The 22,286-nt window shown below is 39.0% G+C and overlaps 1 protein-coding gene and 1 long non-coding RNA gene across 2 annotated transcripts; one reads left to right on the forward strand and one right to left on the reverse strand.

Annotated features, from left to right (window-relative positions):
• The first annotated feature begins 4,739 nt into the window (after nucleotides 1-4,739).
• Nucleotides 4,740-9,010, forward strand: LOC134213218 (uncharacterized). Its single transcript, XM_062691970.1, has 3 exons — nucleotides 4,740-5,203; nucleotides 5,280-5,669; nucleotides 8,702-9,010. Exons 1-3 carry the CDS (start codon nucleotides 4,819-4,821, stop codon nucleotides 8,779-8,781), a joined length of 855 nt encoding a protein of 284 aa, XP_062547954.1. The 5' UTR covers nucleotides 4,740-4,818; the 3' UTR covers nucleotides 8,782-9,010.
• A 5,336-nt stretch (nucleotides 9,011-14,346) lies between these two features.
• LOC134217437 (uncharacterized) lies at nucleotides 14,347-15,123 on the reverse strand. The gene is made up of 2 exons (XR_009981038.1): nucleotides 14,986-15,123; nucleotides 14,347-14,924 (listed from the first exon to the last, which is right to left on the reverse strand). It is a non-coding gene; the product is annotated as an uncharacterized LOC134217437 (long non-coding RNA).
• Nucleotides 15,124-22,286: the final 7,163 nt, after the last annotated feature.

Raw genomic sequence — 22,286 nt, forward strand, 5'->3', positions numbered from 1 at the left:
CACTCGATTTGAGTTCGAATCCTGGCGAATGCCAACATTTTTTTCAATACGTAACGAAGTCGGCAAAGAAGATTTAACTATTTTGGTCCATAAAACAGTTATGGCGGATAACTAAATGATAACTTAATTAGTTATTTGAATAAATAACATGTATAACAAAATGTGTTATTAACTTGGTAACGTTGATAACTTAATTTGATTTCATTGAGTTGTTTCAGGAACAAAATTCTGGTAAGGTACACTGGGGGAAGTGGAAAAAGGGGGTAAGTGTAAAAATCGACTCGAAAAATTGGAATTGTACATACTTTACAGTTTTTACCACATCATAACATTATGCAAGAATATACTTTGATGCTCACACTAATACTATGTTCAAATTTGTATAATACATACACTAACACGGTTAACGCTTGAACTGTAATTTAAGGTTTCGCGAAAAGTTGATTTTTGCATTCATAAAATCAATTCTTATTTGCACCAATTGTCCCTTTTTCAAGTGAATTTATATCACAGGTTACTATTACAATACAATTAAACTAATGCCATTCAATTTGTAGTGATTTGTACCATGAAAGCAAATAATTCAAAGATTTTACACTTACCCCTGGTATCAAACACTGCGGGGGAAGTGGATAATGCTCTAATAACGCAAATTTTTTCTTCCCTCCAGGGTTTATTTCGATAGCTGTGAATCTTAATATGTTCTTTCTTTGTTATCATTGTGATTCCAGTGGTGATTGGACTAATATAAATGAGAAAATGCCTGATTAATCCACCTATCGGTATTGATGCCTTTCACATGTTTTTCATATGAAAAAAAATGTATAAAAAAGTTAAAAATAGCACTGATAGGTAAATATATTCTATAATTCACATTAATTTTTATTCATAACAAGTATCGGTTGAATATAATTTTTTTGCGAACAAATTGGTTAAGGACAAGTGCTTAAGAATAACTGATAATTTTGAACGTGCTTTGCGCACACACATACATACAAATACGCACATACAGACATCATCTCAATTCGTTAAACTAAGTTGATTAGTTTATAACCCTGTAAGTCCCATTTTTCCTATAAAAAGTTCATCTTTGGGGCGAACATATAGATTTTACGTTCACTTAGTGTTCGAGAAGGCAAAACCAGCCCTCCCTAGCTATTACGAGAATTCCTTGAGTATCTATTCCGTTAAGGTAATGAAATCATTCAACAAAAGATACTCAGAGCAATTATTGTATTGATTTTAGTTATATGTAACTACTCATCACAATTGAAGATCAAGGTAAAATGGGTTTTCCACTTACCCCATCCCGCTGGGTTAAGTGGAAAAACAACTCCTTATTTTTAAATCTCTTGCCACAAATTTCAAGCGACCAAAATGGTATGAATTACCGCACAGTTGGTGCAAAATTGACTATTTTTGATAGCCCATTTTGATTGAACTCATTTAGATCATTTAAACTGGTTTTACACTAATTCAAACATACACTATCGATTTTTCCTTTTCCACTTCCCCCAGTGTACCTTATCATTTTTGTTATGTTGGCTGTTATATGATGCCAAAATGATAACAAGTTCAGTTATCAAAATGTTCGATAACTGGATAATAGAATTTGTCATCAATTAGCTATCCATCTTTGCTCGGGTAGGGATCCACTCAGTGAAAACCGAATCTCGAAATATTGTGTTAAACCCGAGAAATCCGCATTACAAGTACTGTCCTATTACAGGACGCTGGTACTTCAAAGCATCTATCCTATATTTAGGACGCTGGGATAATATGAGTTAAACCCGATATCACTATACGTAGAAGTAGTTCTCTTCGGTTGCTTTTCAGTGTCTTCCCTGATCATTCAAATCATAGTTTAAACACGTGTATTGGTTGAAAAACTAATAAATAATTATTTTAAAAATTGTGTTTGGACAGTCCTAGGTTTGTCTTTTAGGACTTTAGGAAAATTAAAAGACTTTAGTCTTTTAGGACATCCAAACTCTAAACTTCAAATTTATGTTCAAAATCCAAACTCTGGCTTCCATTCTAGTCGTATAGAACTATTTATGCACATATTTTTCAAATTTCATATACATTCCAAATGTAAACTACACCCTATTACACATAAACCATTTTCATTAAATCTATGCTAAGTGGAAACGTTCTTATCGCTAAATCAATTTTCCGCATGGGTGAGTTATTTTGTTTGCATTTGGTAACCAGCCCACAGCGTGAACCATGCCAATCAAGGAGTGCGAAGACCGTCCAACAATTACTGGCGAGCGCAATCGATGGCTTGCTTGCATAGTTGAATTCCAGGTTCATCATTGCACTCGGGTATTCGATTGAGAAAAAAAACTATAGAGTAAGCAAAGTCAATTCGCCCATTGCACCAGTAAATTTCCCGATTGTGAAGAAGGAGAGACAGAACCAGGACTCCGACGATGCTTTTGTATCACTATTTGGCAAAGTTTCCTCCTACATGCAACAAAAGCGTGCAAGGGGAAAAATACAGGCAGCATACTGGATGGAAAGGATCAAGAATCTATTTAGCACGGATTGTTTCTAACTGATAACGGTTAGATTGATGAGGCATTGTTTGTAGCCTGACATTGCTCGTAGGAGTCGTTGTTCACTGAATAATTTTATCCGGTTCATGATGATTTCAATTTGTTCAGTAAATAGTCACTGCATAAATCAATCTACATTGCACACGTTCTGTAGGTAACTAATTTTGTCACGACTTGGTAGTTTAGTAGATTGCAGGACAATTAATTGCACACCAGGTAGGACAGAAAATAAAATACGAAAGAGAGGATTATAAATAAAATTCTTCAAAGTGAATGTTTGGTTGATAAACGTCTTGTTTAAAGAAGCAATTGAAAGCACCAGACATTACTTATTTGGAATAAGAATTGTATCAATAATAGATTTTTACTTGTTCACTAATTACCAATTTCAAAACCTGGATTTTGAAATAGATTGTGTGGTAGTTTTGTGCCACTGTACTTTCCCACAACCACAACTTTATTAACTGTTAACTGTTTGGTATTTGAAATCCACTATCTACGAAATAAGAGCCCTAGTTACAGTAAGTTATTCTGAATGATTAGGATTTATTATCACCGTATTCCTTCACCTCCACCTAAATGTTAAACCTGGTATAATCATATGGGTAAGCACTCATTGACAGTTGAGTGGAGGTGAAGAAATTGGCCTTAAGCAGGGATTGAATCTACGAAATTCCTACCTTTTCAAGTTAGTTCATATTCAAAATATGTTTAAATAATGTTTTGTTTTTCAGTTATTGCCCCCTAATTAGAAAACCCATGAAAAGTGTGTTATGCAGTTTTGAATGAACAATTTCATAAATTTATCTGGAATAATCCGAAACAGTTGAAAAATAGTGAACTCGATACCCATCAACCAATGGTAAAAAAAACTATGTTTATCTGGATAGAGGATCTATTTTTAGTTTTTCCTCCAACTTTTTTCGAATCCCCGTAACGAAGAATACTTTCCCATCGGTGAAATGCATAACACCATATTTTCATTCCAAACCAGTAATCACAGGTCAAACTAGAGGCACCACCCATCTCGACGTCACTCACTTCCCCATCAAGGCGGTGATAAATTGCTGGAAAATATTACAAATTAGGCTGCCGTTCCATCATCATTTCGGGCGTTTTTTTTTTCTTCTGCCTCCACCACCAACCATTTCCTTGAGCTACGAAGAGACCACCTCTGCTCAATGCTTCCGCCATCACCACCATCATCATCATCATTCTCTTCATGGTAGCTACTAGCAGCTACCTACCAACAACACATTGCCCGTGAATGTGGGCTGACAAGCGCGGCGTGGTCGTTTCTGTGAAGGAACGTGATGGAATTTGACAAACAGAACAACTAATGGCATGGTATGCTCGAACTGCCCATTGGAATGCGGCTCAGCAACGGTGACCATGTTGCTTTTAATCTTCAGAAAAGTGACTCTCCGGAATAAAGAATTATGGATCACCGGATCTAGGGAGTGGGTAGTTTTCTTTGGAATGATATTTTAGGACTTTTATTTTAGGAATAGATTGCAGAAATTTACTGAAATGCTGAACTAAGTACAACCAAGTCTAAATCACCATTAAAGCAAACAAGTTTTATTTGCAAGATGCAATTGTTGAACAAGTTTTAAGATACATAAATAAGGTTTAATAAAAAAAAGATTTGTAGATTCACTCAGGCAGCTTCTACTATAGACCAAAATAATTCCCTATCAGCTTAATCACCACATTTACGTTTTTGACGCATCAAATATGCAAACTTTTACCGAGCACTCATCAAAGTTATATTGCACTGTTATACGACCACGCAGTTCACATATTTAAAGGATCTGCATACCATCTTCCACTTGATCGATCCATCTCTATCATTGTGCACGTTTACTTGCTATCAGTGGATTTTCGTGCGATATTCTGGGAAACCGATGCCTCCACGGGTGATGCATTTCATAACTCATTCCGGTCCTCCAATTATTATTAATCATCAATTGAAATGTACGACGAATATTTACTTACACGTGCTGATTTCAGAGCAAAGATGTAATAGAACTAGGCGATCGCCACAAGTTATTCATTCGATGATCTCTTGCCAATATGATTCGTTCCTCTCTTGTTTACAGGTTAGATGACCTCATCACTTGATAAACATGTTTGTACATAATCCGGCTGATTGATTCTTACGAGTGCCACATACACTGATGCTGGAAAGCATTGTGCTCCGTTTGGACTATTCAGTATATTCAGTTTATTCCTTTCGTTCAGCTGCTCAGATAAGATGCTGCTTAAATCATTATTTCTGATTTCTTTGTCCATAACTTGTTCTTTGGCGGGTCTTTGTCAAGATGTATTTAAAAATCCTTCCGAAGATCGACCCTTCTTCAAAGTGCTTGAATCAAACGGTGTGGAAATTTACTTCCCGAAGCGAGATCCAAAACAAGACATGTTCGGCATAAAAATCTACAAAAACCAAGACCTCCGCAAGAAAGACCTTCATTGTGACCTCTGCGTGAATACCACCCATGTCGAGAACGGTTGTTTCAAAATCAAAAGCACCTTGCTAACTGTCGAACCACGAGATGTACTAAAGTATGTAACCTTGAGTAGCATCAGCGGTAAACCCGACATCACCGTTTCACCAGCAAACAAAGCCGAGTTCACCGGTAAGTTCATATTCTCGAAGATTAATCAGCTTATCAGCCCCCCACGTTGATTTTATTACCCACCTCTCGTTGAAAGATTACGTAATCCCGGCGTCGTGCGTCTGTACTAATCCACCCGCGGGATATTGCGACAAGGCGTCGACCAAAATCACCGATTACCGGCCGCTGTTTGTGTTTCAGGAATCGTCCGGATTTGTCGCTTATCTTCCGCGAGCCCCATCGACCGCTGCGGTTGGCCTGCAGGCACTTAAAAATGCTAATTTCCGTCCAGGAGTTGCTGCTGCGGGGCAGCAGAAGCAAAAACTTGATTTGGATGCAGAATCAATCAATGAGCGGAACGGGTGCTTTATATTGGAGTCGACAACCTTGCGGTTCGAACTGGGAGACCATATCAATTTTGTTGTGACCGGCAAGAAAACTGGTGGCGAAAAAATTCGCACCGATCCGCGGAAGGTGTATCTAAAAGGTAACTAGAGAGGGTGATGTTTGTATGCTTGCTTTTGTCGCGCACTAGGATAGAGCCCAACAATTTTCGTTATTTACAGAAATTACCAAAATAATGAAGAATTTTTCTTCTTTGCTTTTGTAAGTGAAAAAGCTAAAGATGTGTGTTTCTTGTGAGGAGAAACCAACTTATTCTCATCATACATCATAAGCTTCACTCGCCATTTCTGGAAGCCTATTTGTAATAATAGGTATAAAGATTGTAAATGCTACTTATTAGCAACACTCAACAACTACAACCACAGTGCTAAAAAAGTGAAAGCGAAAAAAAATTTTTATACATTAGTCGATATTTCACATTCCAAAAGCACATTTTACTCAACTTCCGAGAGAAAAAAAGACAGGACAATATAATGTTACTTAAGCATTCAGTACACTGTTTTTCTAATTGACAAATATTTGCCTAATTTCAACAAATATATTTGCTTTGTGTGTACTGACTTGTCAAATATTCGTTCATCAAATATTTGCAGAAATGACAAATCGTGCTAAAACTTCAAATATTTGATAATGTTTGTAACTCTTTAACGATGTTGAGTTGCAAAAACTTACATTTTTTTAAATATAGCTTTGTCCTATTTGTTTAAGGTGCGTTCTGGGATAGTAGATGTTGCAAAATAAAAATTTATGGATTTGCGCCTATAAATAAGTGCGGATTATCCTCAGTGCAGTTGGAGAAATTCCACGATTCTTCAAATCGTTGAGATCCGCTTCCATTGATATTCCGTAGACAGTTCCCCTGAAATTGAATTTAAGAACAGAACTTATGTGGTGTAATCGGACCTGGGGATCCTGAATTTTTGGGGAAAATAGAGGAACATAGACTATGGTACATGGAGGAACATAGACCATGGAGGAACATAGACCAAGGGAATCCCAGCAAACATGCGGACAATTCTCGGGTACTTATTCAAAAGGACGTATGTGATTTTGTAAACAAAGATTCATACGTCGATTTGTCCAATCTGATGGGACTCCGACGCAAACCAACACAACGAACAGGTAGCCGAAAACTCCCCCTACCTGTCTGTGGCGATGGATTGCGTGGGAGTGCTATCAGATTGGAGAAATCAACGTACGAATATTTGTTTGCAACATCACATACGTCCTTTTGAATAAGTACCCGAAAATTATGCATGTACTGGCAGTATATATAAATAAAGTTATAAAAGAACGGCTCATAAGAAAAAGGCATAATCCTCCTTAATACGCTTGCGAGTTTTATAAAAGTACAAAAACGAAACAGTAAAGTTCTAGAGCATTTATTTTGAACACAGGGATCAATTCTACAATGATATATGATAGAGGTCCCTTGGGGCCTCATATATGGCCCGGCAGACCTCTGGAACAATCCTGAAGATTGTCGTCTGTGAAATCCGGAATAAATATTGCAGTGACATAAAGCTTTTTCTGGTAGCGAAGAATCTCAACGTCAGTGTTAATCCAAGCAACCAGAAGTTCATATACACGGTTAGAAAAAAGTACCTAATTTTAGGTACTTTTTTTTCTCTTGCAGCCCCCTTCCTCTTCCCTTTGTCATAAAATGAAGAGCAAAACCACTCAACAAGGACATTAAAGTGTGGGAACCCAACGTTAAGTAATCTTATGTTTACAAAAGTTAAGTAAAATTAACCTAACTTTTAATTAGTTTCTATTCAATATTAAGTATATTTTACATAATATTAAGTAAATTTCACTTAATTTCAAGATAAATTTACTTAATTTTGGGTTCCTACACTAATCCCCCGATTCGAATTAAAAGTACCTAATATTTATAAGGTACTATTTTTAACCGTGCAGGGCACTGCACGGACGAATCTCTTTCTCTTTCGTACTTCATGAAATTTGACATTTACTGGCCTTGTTGTTTTCAAATTCCTTTACAGTGAGAAAGAGACAAAGCAGCCTGTGCTGTGCTCGACTCGAGTCAAGTACGAGACACTGAAGACCACCTTACTGTTGAGGTCGAAATACGTGTCTGTCAAGGTACAATCAATCAAGTGGTTATGACAAAACAAAGCTTTGTTTTTGTCGGAGAAATAATGACAAAGATCCGAAAATTGTTGTCAGCGACAAAAAAGAAGACAATATGGTAACTTTTCTTCCCGGTATTTTGCATTATCTCTATACCGCCGGAAATAAGTATAAAGACAAGCACGATTTTCATACATTTTCATCATGATTGAGGATCGATATCTCGATTCGTAGCGATTCGATTTGGCTAAAATTTTACTAGGCACCTGTTTTTAACTTGAACTTTCGATCTTTGAGTAAATTGTATACATCTCTGTTGATTTTGACCTCAAAATCTGGAAATAATTATAAAGACAGCACTTTTTTATATGGAGCTCCATTCAACGGAACTGTCTTTATAATTATTCCCAACAGAAACGTGTATAAGCAGAATATATGCATAAATTGAACTATCATTGACTAAAAATTCAAGTCATTTTAGGCTTGTTGGCAAAAAATCAGCCCATTCGAATCGCTAAGAATCGAGATATTGCCCTCCCAATATGGCCATTTTGTATGGAAACCGAGCTTTACTTTATATTTGTTTCCACCAATGTATAGCAAATTTTTGTTTTTTTGCTATCGTAGATACTGCTTGTATGGAAATTCGAGAAAATAACTGATATTACAAAAATAACATCGAATCCTCGGGAATATCAGAGCATGCAAGGCGAATGATTCTTTTCATATTGAGTTCTGATAGAGTTAATAGCAAAGAGTTATATTATTAGGCGTTGCTCGAATATTGATTCCCTGATTCTTATCCGATTTGCTCGCAACAAGTTGCTTTCGACGAGAAATCCTGTACCATTCTACAAAAAATGGGCGCGTATTGAAATTAGTTTCCATTTCGTTTTGCTTTTTAGTTTCTATTTATTTCGTCTTGGATTCTATTTTGGCTAAATAATATTGCCAAATTTAACATAAACAGCGCCATAAACTTTATCGAATATTTTAACAGTTTGAACTCTTATCTTGCAGACTATTTTATTCCATCCGCTTGTTCATGTCCGGAGAATCAATCAAACTTTGTTAAACCCCAGAAATCGACAAGAAATTGAACAAAGTAAGTTTAACACCCGAGAACGCTGTTATGGATTGTACAATACAATAATCGCTTGCAATACACATAACAAACGTGCCTGCACGAATAATCCAGGACTGCTCACGTGCTATATGGGTTTAGCACCATAATGCATACATCATACTCCAGTTTTAATGTGAACATCATATAACTAGCACTTAAAAAAGAGAATAAAAAGCTAATTTTACTGTACTACGTACAACAAGTGATAATATTACATATCCAGATATTTTCTCTCTCATGAAATTTTAAGACTTTTCTTCCAAATTAAAAATTAGCCAATAATAGATCTTCCATTACTTTACAACTTGTTTAAGTATACTAGGCGCATTATGCTCATTGTCAAATAACTTTGATTAGCATTTCCTCAGTTATTAATTGAAAGCTTTTCTATGCCCGCCATTGCATGAGTATGTATCTTGTGTGAAAAGTACAATGGATACACTATGCTCAGGGTGTCGAAAAAGTTTCCAACCCGAAAACATCCTAGACCGGATCGAGAATCGAACTCGCCATCTCCGGATTGCCAATCCTACGCCTTTGCTCGCAAGGCTACTGGAGACCCCTTGTATATACACTTGAATCAAATTTTGACTTTTTTGCTCCCATATGCTTAAGGGCACTCCTGACGGAATCCAAATTTCAAAGTGCTCGCGTTTTCGGGAGCACATCACCCGATACGGAGGCGGCACACAACTGTCATTTTTGTTGATTTAGCTTTGCTGCGTCGCAGCATGCGTGAAATAATAAGATTGACAGTTGTGCGATGCTTCCGTATCGAGTAGTGTGCCCCCGAAAACGCGAACACTTTGAAACTTGGATTCCATAAGGAGTGACCTTAAGGACAATCCTCACGGAATCCAAAACTGAAAGCACTAGCGTTTTCAAGGGCACCCCATTCAAAACGGAAGCCACGCACAACTGTCATTTTCATTATTCCACGCATGCGACACAGCAAATCTGAACTAATAAAAATTACAGTTGTGCGTTGCTTCCGTTGTGCAATTGAAAACGCGAGTACATTTAGTTTTGGATTTCGTGAGGATTGTTCTTAAACGATTTTATTTTCCTTTTTTATAGTCCTCCTAATATTTAAGTAAATTTGGTTGTTATTTTAGTGCGCATCCTTCTTCTTCAATGGCTCTACATTCCAACTGGAATTTGGCCTGCTTTTCAACTTACACGGAAACAAATGCATGCCCATAATCATGAATCAAAAATCATGAAAATCATGAAGTGACAGGTTCACTAAATCATGAATTATATTCATGATGTATTTTCATAACATGAAAACACAATGGATTCACGAAATCATGTATCATTCTCTCATTTCGAGGAACGGATTTCCGTGCTGTATTATTTTAGCATTTCTTCAGTAATTAATTGAAAGCTTTTCTATGCCCACCATAGCATGAGTATGTATCTTGTGTGGTAAGTAATGCGATAACACACTTTTTCCTAACGAAACGAAACGAAACGAAATTTAAAATGTCTATGTTGATTCGGATCGAAACGAAACGAAATATAGATTTACTTTCGAGACTTCGAAACGATACGAAATCGAGGTTCATTAAATTCGAAATTTTTCGAAACGAAACGAAATTTTAGTTTTTTTCCGCGGAATTTTTTATTAAATTGGTTTTACATTATGTACCCAATTCTGATTTCACTTTTTCGAGGTCAAATAACAGTTTTGTGACCAATAGAGTTATAATAACAGAAGAGGCAATCTGTGAAAAATCACCGCATATACCATTGACGACAAGGCAATACCCCAGAATTTGTGCCGCTTTCAAAGGAATTCATCGTGGAGCGTGTGCTCCCGAATATGATCAATTTAATATCGCAATGAGAAAACAGAACTGTGCAATAAAAATCCTATTCGACTAAATGCTGATGTCATATTAGAAATTTGGAGACAGTACTCGTCGATAGCAAATCCTTCCGCACGCGATGGCATATGAGCAAGTCAAACCACCTTCCTTTTGCCAGTGGAGATATATCAGCTTCCACACTGATATTCTTCCCTCCCCCTTCATACGGGAGCTTGGCAGAATGAAGGTCGTGTGATATGTGCCATCACAAATATTGCCCTCCGCTCGCTTTCAAATCGACTTCTATAAAAACATTCTTCATGCCTGCCGTATCCTAACGGAACTATCAATTCTTACTTACTTTACTTACTTATGGATCCTGTACACCTCCGGTGGTGCAAAGGGCCGACTTGAAAGATCTCCATCCTGAGCGAAGCCCGGCTATCGCTTTAACCTGTTGCCAGGTTAGATTTCGGTCGACTTCTTTTATTTCTTTATTGAGGCTTCGCCGCCATGAGCCTCTGGGTCTGCCTCTGCTGCGATGTCCCGCTTTGTTCCAGTCTAATGCTTGCTTACAGATTTCGTTTCCGCCCCTACGTAGAGTGTGGCCGACCCAGCCCCACTTCCGATCCCGAATTTCTGTTGCTATCGGCCTCTGGTGACAACGACGATGGAGCTCGTTGTTTGAGATCCAGTTGTGAGGCCACCAGGCCCGAATTATATACCGCAGGCATCTGTTAATGAACACCTGCAGCCGTTGAGTGTTCTCCACTGATACACACCATGTTTCGCTAGCGTATAACAGCACAGATTTCACGTTAGAGTTGAAAATTCGTATTTTGGTGCGTTCACTTATCCGCCTGTTTTTCCAGATATTTCTTAAACTCGCAAAGGCAGCCCTTGCTTTCTTGATCCGTGCGCCTATGTCGATCTTGGTACCGCCGTCTGACGCCATTTGGCTACCAAGATATTGGAAGCTTTCAACATTCTCCACTGGTTGCCCGGCTACTGTGAAACTGGAAGGAGTCACCGTGTTTACATCCAACGATTTGGTTTTGTTGACGTTGATGACTAAACCTGCCGAGGAGGAGCGATCGGCAAGGTCGTTGAGCTTACTCTGCATATCAGAGCGCCGTTGCGCGAGTAGTGCAACGTCATCCGCCAATTCGAAGTCGTTTAGGTGCTCCATGGTTATAGGCTGCCATAACAGCCCGCGGTTTGGTTCACGGTCAATCGCATCTACCAGAATCTCATCGATTACGATGAGGAACAGTAACGGTGATAGAATACATCCTTGCCTCACACCAGCTACGACCCGGATAGGGTCGGACAGGACCATTGTGCAGCACTCTACACGAAAAGGCCTCGTACTGTGCTTCGATGAGGCCGATGATTTTCTCAGGAACCCCCTTGCGTCTCAGGGCGCCCCACATATTCTCGTGATTGAGACGGTCGAAAGCTTTTTCATAGTCAATGAATACCAAGTAAAGCGACTCTTGGAATTCGTTGACCTGCTCCAAAATGATGCGGAGCGTGACAATATGGTCCACACAGGATCTTCCGGCACGGAATCCGGCTTGCTGCCGCCGGAGAGTCGCATCGATCTTCTCCTGAATCCGGGCTAGGATAATTTTGCACAGAACTTTGAGAATGGTACACAGCAACATAAGGCTTCGACCGATATCGCATATAGTCAGGTCACCCTTTTGGGCACCTTCACTAAGATACCTTGCATCCAGTCGACCGGGAAAGTTGCGGTGTCCCAGATATTACGAAATAAACGATGCAGTAGTTGAGCGGATGTCATGGGGTCAGCTTTGAGCATCTCGGCTGATATGCGGTCGACCCCTGGGGCTTTATTCGATTTCATGCTTTGGATGGCTGTTTGAATCTCTAGCAGTGATGGAGCTTCGGTATTGACACGTGTTATACGTCGGATCCTAGGCAGATCATGCCGAGGTGGTGATGGCCTGGTTGGCACTTGAAAAAGTTGTTCGAAGTGCTCGAACCAGCGTTTCAGCTGGTCAGTTGGGTCGGTCAATAACTGATCATTCGCGTCTTTCACAGGCATCGTTGCATTCATTTTCGCCCCGCTTAAGCGTCGTGAGATATCGTAGAGGAGGCGAATGTCCCCGGTTGCGGCGGCTCTCTCTCCTTCGTCGGCCAGAGAGTCTGCCCACGCTCGCTTGTCCCGTCGACATGAGCGTTTTACTTCCTTCTCAAGAGCCGTGTATCGTTGACAGGCTAAGACTTTGGCTCCTCTGGTTTTCGATCGCTCTATCGCGGCTTTGGCTTCTCTTCGCTCCTCTATCTTCCTCCAGGTCTCATCGGTGATCCATTGTTTTCTCTGGGTGCGTAGTTCACCCAGATTGTTCTCGCTGGTGGCGATGAAGGCATTCTTGATGGCGGTCCATTGGTCTTCCACGCTGCCACCTTCCGGAATATCTGCAGCACGCGTCTCCAGTTCTTCAACGAAGGACCGTTTCACCGTGGCATCTTCCAGTCGGCGTGTGTTGAATCGTCGTCCAACTCTTTCCTCCTGCCGACGAATCCGCGCAATGCGCAGGCGTATTTCGCCGATGAGGAGGTGATGATCAGACGCGATATCGGCACTACGTTTATTCCGTACATCAAGAAGACTCCGTTTCCATTTTCGGCTGATGCAGATGTGGTCGATTTGATTTTTGTAAAGCCGTCACGGGAGACCCACGTGACCTTGTGAACCGGTCGATGAGGGAAGACCGATCCCCCGATCACCATGTCGTTATTACCACAAAATTCTGCGAACAGCTCTCCGTTTTCGCTCATTTCTCCGAGACCATGGCGTCCCATAATGCGCTCATGGTTCGAGTTGTCGGATCCGATCTTCGCATTGAAGTCGCCCAAACAGATCTTGATATCACCCTTCGGAATTCTATCTACGACGGCATTGAGTTGACTGTAGAAGTTCTCTTTGTCTTGCAGATCGGCAGCATCGGTTGGCGCATAACATTGGATTATAGTAAGGTTTCGGACCCGTGTTCTAAATCTGGCAACGTTTATCCTTTCACTTATAGGTTCCCACTTCATAAGCGCAGAGTGTGCCTGAGCGCTTAGTAGGAAGCCAACTCCGCGATGCCGGGGAGCGTGTTCACCTCGTAAACCAGAGTATAGCAGAACTTGTCCCGACGGCGTTCTGTGTTCTCCAAAGTTTGGCCAACGGACTTCACTCAGTCCCAGGATCTCAAGCTTCATGCGGCGTGCCTCATTGGCAAGTTGTGCCAATTTACCCTGCTGGGCTAGGGTTAAAACGTTCCATGTTCCTATTCGTGTCCGTTGTTTCGCGCTAAGAGTCGTCGCCGTAAAATCAGTCCGTATTCTTTCATTATCGGATTCTCGAACAAATTGATGTTTCGGGAACAGTAGGTTGTTGGCCCAAGGTTCCCTATCCACCGGGATGGGGCTGCCATCTTACACCGAGGAAAATATCCGCATATATGTTATGTGTGAAACTACATAATTTTTTGCAATTAGCTTTCACTAATAAGATGTATGTTCGGGAACATAAAAGTTATTAGGTTTCCGACAAATGAAACCTATGTCGTCGTGTCAAATAAAAATCATATATGTAGGAGGCTTGTAACATTAATTTTCCGATGCAAAATAAAATTTATGTTTCTGAATAATGAAATACAATAAAAAATAATGCATTACTATTATTTGTAATAAAATTAATCTTTTGAATTGTATTGTAATAGGTATATTTATTAAGAGATATCATCAAACATTTGTCATTTTATTTTGAGAAAAACTGGGGCTTGATAAAAGTTTGTAAGAGAGCCAGAAAGAGAGACCAACGGTGTCCATAATTCTGTCGACATCGGTCTATAGATGCGTGCTTCCTGATGTGGTTTTATGTCCGAGAAGATGTCAAATCCTGTTTCGACTTACGGGCTCAGCGAATCCATTAATGGAAAACTTACGGGGATTCAGTTTATCCTCCGTTAAAATACAATCACTTGGAGGAAGGTTTTTTTTCTCTACAGGTGTTCTCGACAGAAGTGTTTGAATGGTGCCGTCCCGCGAAGCGCGAACTTTCGGATATATGTTCGTTCCTCTTTTGCACCTGGGGCTAAATGATAGTCAATTCCTGGACAGAAGAATGAGCTCTGCGAATGCATAGCCTGAAACCTCATGGACACTTGACGCGGCTTTTGCTGCCCATGATGCTTTTCCCCTGCCACCAAGCCCTTGGTATTTTGCGGTTCCATCCGTCGTAAATTCGTCACAATGATAACATCCGGAAACTGCATAATTATATCCGAATCTGCAATTATATAAAACATGTGAAATCAAGCAAATTAAATTAAATTTCAAACAAAACTTACCAGAAGTACAATTTGCTGCTCGGCAATGGTGTGTTCACTTTCTGGCTCAGTTCGTGACAAAAATCTCTCAAACCTAAAATATATGTGGGGAAGGAATATAATTTTCGACTATGCGATTCGATTAATATTGTTTATGTAGTCGCGAACATAAACAACATATTCCACTCATATAGAGGTTATAATTACCTAAATAAAAATTATGTTTGTAGTACCTTATGAAATTTACTGGTAAGATTAAAATAAACTTTACATTTGAATTTTTATTAGTGTATACTTTCGCCTCTAATTCTATCATGAACATGTACGTTCAAGTTTGGAAGATGATATTAGCATTTCCAATTTCCATATCAATTTAATATCAGTTTTATTCAAGTAAGAATTAAAAAATATAGAAATTGTGGGATTTTTCATATACGGATTCAAATTTCGTTTAAAACCTTAGTTGACTTAAGAAAAATATAATTATGCTGAAGCATACTTCATATTGTCTTGTCAGCGTGGTTTTATAGTATTGAGCTAAGTCAAAATTAGAAAATGAATGCTCAGAAGAATCCTGTGCTCCTTTCTAAAATGCACAAAGATATGTATTTCAGATTGAATTTCACAGACCCATAGTCTTATATACTGTCTTATAGCTGTTATGGTCACTATGAGCTGAAAACAATCTGTTCGATCGCATCGCATCATCGTAGCGTGGTTCAGCCAAGCAGAGAAGCGTGTTGTCGTTCAATTGTGTGATCGTTTTGTTCTATTGCTTCGCGCCAACTGCTTGCGTTATATACGTAGCGTTTGGCGCGCTGCAAATCTAATTAGATTTAAATTTGAATGTTTGTGCGCACGTCCCCAATAATTTGTATTTTGTTTCCGTACTAAGAGTCGCCTATAAAAGGCGACTCTGAATTGAATGTCTTGAACAGTGTCTCGAAAGCTGCCTCTCGGAGGCAATAAATCAGAAGTCTCGATCAAGAAGTAGTTTTCTTCATTCGTCGCCCGGAGTATCACCATAAGAAAAAAGAACACAACGTAGGGTCGTCCCACCCTGGACGAAACACAATCATAAGTAAAGAACTTTCAGCAATTTTAATGATCTTTCAACCCGTTCTGGATTTTTTTTTGCAAATTCCATGCGAAGATTTAGAAATGCTCACAAATCTTCAATGTTCCTTACATATTGTGAAAATAGGCAAAGAAGAGCTTAGCTGGATTAACTGTATACATCGTAGTTGCTAATTTTGATTGCTCGAGAAACAATAAGTATGCACAGCACATCAATTAAATAATTTTCTTGGGCTACAAAAAAGTTATTCTTATTGTATACTTGCTTCGGAGTTTCCAATTCATGGCCAATAACGATGCTGATCACGTGTTTACAGTCAATTTAAGATTAGGAGAGGAAAATTAGTTTCACACTCAATGTTATAAAAGCCCGAGGAATGCTCTGCATCACCGTGAGCGCTACGGGAAAGGAATCGTTGGTTAGTAGAGAAGGTAATTCATATGCAGCCCCTTGGTAGGCGACTAAATATTTATTGTAAACGAAGATATTTTGAAAACAAGAAGACGAAAACTGTGTTTCAAATCAATCCAACGTAAGATCAATGCGCTTCGCTTAATAAGCTTCTACAATATGATCAATTCCGCACTAAATAATTTTATGCTCTTTGATGCAGACATTAGTTTTATCACTTCGTGTTCTCTCACACCAGACTCCCACTACCACACTAGAAAGAAGAAGGAAGAAGAAATAGAAAGAAAGAAGAAGAATGAAGGAAGACGAGAGAAAGAAGGAAGAAGGGACAAGGAAGAAGGGACAATGAAGAAGGAAGAAGGAAGAAGACAGATTGAAGAAAGGAGAAGACAGATAGAAGAAGGAAGATGCAAGAAGAGAAAAGGTCAAGGGGTAAGGGGAAGAAGGAACTTCTCATTTTTCATTTTTTGCTTCTTTTTGCTAATTCAACCTAATGGCCATTCGACCTAATGACCTTCGGCCAAATGACCTTCGGCCAAATGGCCTGACACCGATTGTACACTGGTTAAAAAAATTTCTGCTACGAGAGGTAGATTTTTTTCACTTCGCGTTCTCCCGGACAAGCTGCCATCTCATGATCAGCAGCAACACGATCAATAACGCATTCATATTGTACAAATAGTAAAAACACCGAAGACGTTTTATAGAAGAAAACTGCATACTTATTTGTCGACTAAGAATGGGGTTATGTAGTAAGCGTTAATAGAAAAAATTGTATAACCTAAAGTTTCGAAAACAACTTAACGATTTTGTTTAGCGGCGTAGCCAAAATTTTTGATAATATAAAGTATTATGGTTTAAGTTTTGTTTCGAAATTCCGCGGAATTCCGTTAAATTTCGTTAGAAGCAAGTTTTTTCTAGCGAATTTTTTGTAATTTTACGAAACGAAACGAAATCAAGAAATCAGATTTCGCCATGCTAAAATTCCGTGAAATTCCGCGGAATTTCGTTTCGAACCACCTGAAACGAAATTTTTCGAAATACCGCATATGCTTAGTACAATGCATACACTATGCCCACCCTATTAACATTTTGGTTTTATAACACTCTTGAAGAGTAAATTATGGTCTTTAAGAGCGTTATAAAACTTTAAATGTTACTTGGGCAGAGTGCCGAGAAAGTTTCCAACCCGAAAACATATTAGACCGGACCGTGCTGCGCGTCATTTCGATCGTCCAAAACGCGATCCTCAACGGTTTGCATATGCATGGTGAGGAGTGTTCATGCTCGGTTCATCGGCACTTTGAGAAGTAAATCAATTGATAGGCTTGTGATCGTGTACCTGCTCGGTGTGCAGGTAGTTAGTTTGTTCTGCTTTGTACGGCCGAATCATAGTTAAAAATGTGTTAAAAAATTACATGGTCACATCGCTTCTCAGAGTAAATAAAAATTCTACGAAGCCTACCGACTAATTGATAATCCTGCCTGTGCTTTTGTGGAGACGCAAAAGTAAACACGGTCTTCGAATAGCAAAAATCTCCTACTAATATTCCTTTCCTCTTCCTAACTGACTACAAAGACGTGGCTGGCGCCATTATTGATCATTTGAATATTTGAGTTACTGAAACTTGCACACTAAGAATGGTTGAACAATCCCAGTCTATCATTCAGTTGATTCTTTGTGCAATTTCACTGATTTTTCACTAATCTCCCTATGCGTCTCCAATTCATATATTTTAAAGGTTAAATAAGCAACGTTGAGGAACGATTATCCACAAAAGTTAATGTTCACACAGTCATTTTTATACAAACTCCAAACTGCGCGTCGAACAGTCAAATTACAACCAAATAAGCTAAAAATCCGGGCCTCCTTAGCCTAGGTAAAACGCGCGGCTGCAAAGCAAGACCATGCTGAGGGTGACTGGGTTCGATTCCCGGTGCCGGTCTAGGCAAATTTCGGATTGGGCATCGATTTCCCTAGGCATCACAGTACCATCGTGTTAGCAACATGATATACGAATGCGAAAATTGTACCTTGGCTTAGAAACCTCACAGTTAATAACTGTGGGAGTGCTATATGAACACTAAGCTGCGAGGTGGCAATGTCCCAGTGGGGGATCTTCTTCTTCTTCTTCTTATTGGCATTACATCCCCACACTGGGACAGAGCCGCCTCGCAGCTTAGTGTATATTAAGCACTTCCACAGTTATTGACTGCGAGGTTTCTAAGCCAGGTTACCATTTTTGCATTTGTATATCATGAGGCTAGCACGATGATACATACTTTTATGCCCAGGGAAGTCGAGACAATTTCCAATCCAAAAATTGCCTAGACCGGCACCGGGAATCGAACCCAGCCACCCTCAGCATGGTCTTGCTTTGTAGCCGCGCGTCTTACCGCACGGCTAAGAAGGGACCCAGTGAGGGATGTAATGCCAATAATAATAATAAGAAGAAGCTAAAAATTAAGAACGATTATTAAAACAGCAAAGGTCATCGATTAAGTACAGGAAAGCGAAAAAGTCAAAATTTGATTCACTCTAGCATACACGTTAACAAAGGTGTGTGAAGAGTGAGGTTGGCATTCTGTCAGTTTTTGTTCGTTCGTTACGTACGATGAAAGTTTTGGGGATCCGTATAGTAGTTGTCTACACGTCTGACTCTGACTCAGATGGTAATTAGTTCGATTCCCAGCCCCTCCACAGCCCTAAATACAGGGCAAGTCAACATGACTGTAAAAGAAAGCCAAGTCTACGGACGTAAAAAGAAGCATAACAACAAGTCTTTATGACAAATTTTTAAAAAGTTATAAAGGTCGATAAAGAAGATCACGATTGTAAGCTCCACGGAGCATACATAGAAATAGTTGGACATATGGTCTGCAATGCCGGTCCAGTTAGGACGGTGTGTGCGCAAAGGAAAAGCACCACCCAAACCAGGAAGAAGAAGAAAAAGAAGAAGAGGCATCTTAATTAAGCGATTTTTAAAGTCTAAATCAAAGCATTACAAAACTGAGATTCTGGATAAGATGGTTACCCCCGTTCTCCAGTGTCACTTCGGAGATGAGCCCTACTCACGCATAAAGCGTTCACGAATTAGTGAACAAACAAGATCGCGGTGTATTTTGAGTAGGGTGGTACCGAAACCGGTAATATCGGTATTACGGGCCAATTTTGAGTATCGAAAACACCGGTATTAGAGACAGAAAAATACCGGTATTTTCGGTATTTCAAATGTTGCTGTCAGTATAAAAAATCTCGAATAGTTTTCATCTAAATATATAAGCTGAAGACTCACCGTGCAACAAACATTTGCATACAATAATGGGCGCATGAATGAAGCTTTGCAAAAGTAAGCATCATTGAAGACATTCACGGTGCAGCAAAAAATCGATCATCATCGTCATTAATCATACATGTTGCTTTATTTTCATAGTCATCTGTTAAATTGTTTTTTTTTATTTGGAAAAACATATTGATTTTTTAATCATTCGAAAGAACACCTTTTTCTGCGATATATGAAATTATAAAAAAGGAACGTACCGTAATACTTCTCTTAGCTAGGAGGAGGAAATCACCGGTGAAAAATATTTGCTACAAAAATATGTCAGTTCTAAATTCGGAAAAGAACTGATGGTTGATGACAAGACACGCTGGTATAGCATATTATTCATGGTCAAAAGGTTTTATGAGTTGAAGGGGCCGTGAAAAAAATCTAATTGATTAAAAACTTCATTTCAAATTCAACTTCAGTGAGGATGAATTTTTGACGGTGGCTCTGCACTCTATATGAAGCCAACGTGGTGCTTCAATTTATATTGGTAATAATTAAAAATCAAACCACTGAAATTTCCGTTAACTTATTCAATGCTCTCAAAGAACATTTGGCATATTCTTCAAGACATCCAGAGCTACTTTGATTAAGCAAAAACCATTTCCTACTCAACTGTCTAAGACGTCTTAAGGCCAATTTCTTCACCTCCGCTTAACTCTTAAGCGGTGCTTACTCATACGCTTAAACATGGTTTAAGGCCTAAGCAGAGGTGAAGAAATCGACCCTTAGACAGTTGAAGACATTCCACTAAAAGAGCATAAATAATTTTTCTGAAAATTTCCTACTGTTCAAAGCAGAACTTAATCCTCGGTATTTTATCATTACTCTTTACTCTGTCAGGTTAATCTGGCTGATATGCAGATTATGCACAAAAGGTTTAGTTCCAAGGAGTTGATGAAACAAGGTACCATGCGTCTCCATATGCCAGTACGCTTATATGAGGAACATGTTTAAAACTTGTAGGCATGAATAGTAATATATCTCCAAAAGTCATGAAATAACGAACTTGGCGTCTTCGACAAAGTTTTTCAGAAGAGGTGTGTTGTAAAGAGGAAAAAAATGTTTTTTCTCACTTTTAGGGGGATCGATCATTAAGCTGAATACCTCCTACGAAGCGCATTAACTTACTGATGAAATATCTGGAAGGTATCATTAGGCTAAATCGTATAATAAAAGTTATAATAAATAAACGAGTGCATTTCAAATGCGTTGCGTTGCGTTGCGTTGTAACAGAGTATTTCGTAGATTGCATACTGATAGCTGTCATGTATTTTCTTTAACTTTCTTACCCCAACTGCCTATGGATTACTATTTGGGATTTAATAGCAACCCAATTGGAGGTCAAAAATGATAAAGCATGAAAGCTACCATTGCCGGTCACGCCCATCTTCTCTGTTACTAAGGAAGGGAAGGAAATGATGATATGACATCTACTTAACGAGAGGCCAGCGACTCACCGACGCCCTCATAGATGTCAAGGAGTTGGATGGTTGGTAGGGAATATAGTTTAGGAATATCATCATAAGCAAATGATATAATGCGTTTAAACAGACGTTGGGAGTGACCATGCTAAGAAATTTTTGTCACTCCATTGTTAATTGTCCTGGGATGGGGCGAAGCTATTAAACTTGCCCTGGCTACCCAAGTAGGACACATGTCCCACATAGATTACTGCAACAGATATGCGACTAGATTTGGTCACTATCAAGTTGCTGCAACAAATTTTAGTCTGACTTGTGCTGCTCGGGTAATTAGCCTAGGTTTAAGCGCCATTGTTCGCTCTCTGAAACGAGAAAGAATATAAAATATATTAATTTTCCCTTCCCCTTATGCGATCCCAATTGAAATTATGTACTCATATTAATATATGCCCTTAGTAATAAGCGAAAACCAATATGTAATCGAGAAAATAGAAATATTGAGGAGAGCCAATAACAGTCTGTACTTTGGTTGAATCAAATTTAGTTGTATTCGGAAATTACTCCATCGAAACATCGGATCAACCTATTGCTTCAAACGGGAATAATTCAAAGATGTTTTTCACCACAAACTACGAAACATTCTCCATCGACCAGAATATTGCATTGATACTTCGGCGGTACACTAGTCGAAGAAAACTGACGAAAAACTACGCAGAAGAAACTTTAATCAATTCCTCGTCAGATTCTGCAACTAGTATGGTGATAGGTAACGATGATAACGGCGACCTGCAGGATCTTTGTACCGCATGCGATGCTAAGGACTCCCTACAAACTTCTTTATTTCTAGTAAAACCATTCGGTTAAATTCACGAAAATGTTAAAAATAAAACTAAAATGAAGGACACGCCAAGTTTAAATGAAATCACAGAATCGTGATTCAAAATGTTTTTCAATAAAAGCAAAAAACTACATTACAGTGATTACAGGTATAGAAGAATGATTATTCATTACGCTTTTGTCATACATTCTTAAACTTTTTCTTCTTTTATATTTTTAGACAATTGAGGGCTTTTCAATAGT

The sequence above is a fragment of the Armigeres subalbatus genome, chromosome 2, assembly GCF_024139115.2.
Source record: "Armigeres subalbatus isolate Guangzhou_Male chromosome 2, GZ_Asu_2, whole genome shotgun sequence".
NCBI classification, from domain to species: domain Eukaryota; kingdom Metazoa; phylum Arthropoda; class Insecta; order Diptera; family Culicidae; genus Armigeres; species Armigeres subalbatus.

Coding starts and splice junctions, on each gene's coding strand:
- LOC134213218 (XM_062691970.1), top strand. CDS start 4,819: ATGCTGCTTAAATCATTATTTCTGATTTCTTTGTCCATAACTTGTTCT. Junction 5,204..5,279: donor AAACAAAGCCGAGTTCACCG/GTAAGTTCATAT, acceptor TCTCGTTGAAAG/ATTACGTAATCCCGGCGTCG. Junction 5,670..8,701: donor GCGGAAGGTGTATCTAAAAG/GTAACTAGAGAG, acceptor CTTATCTTGCAG/ACTATTTTATTCCATCCGCT.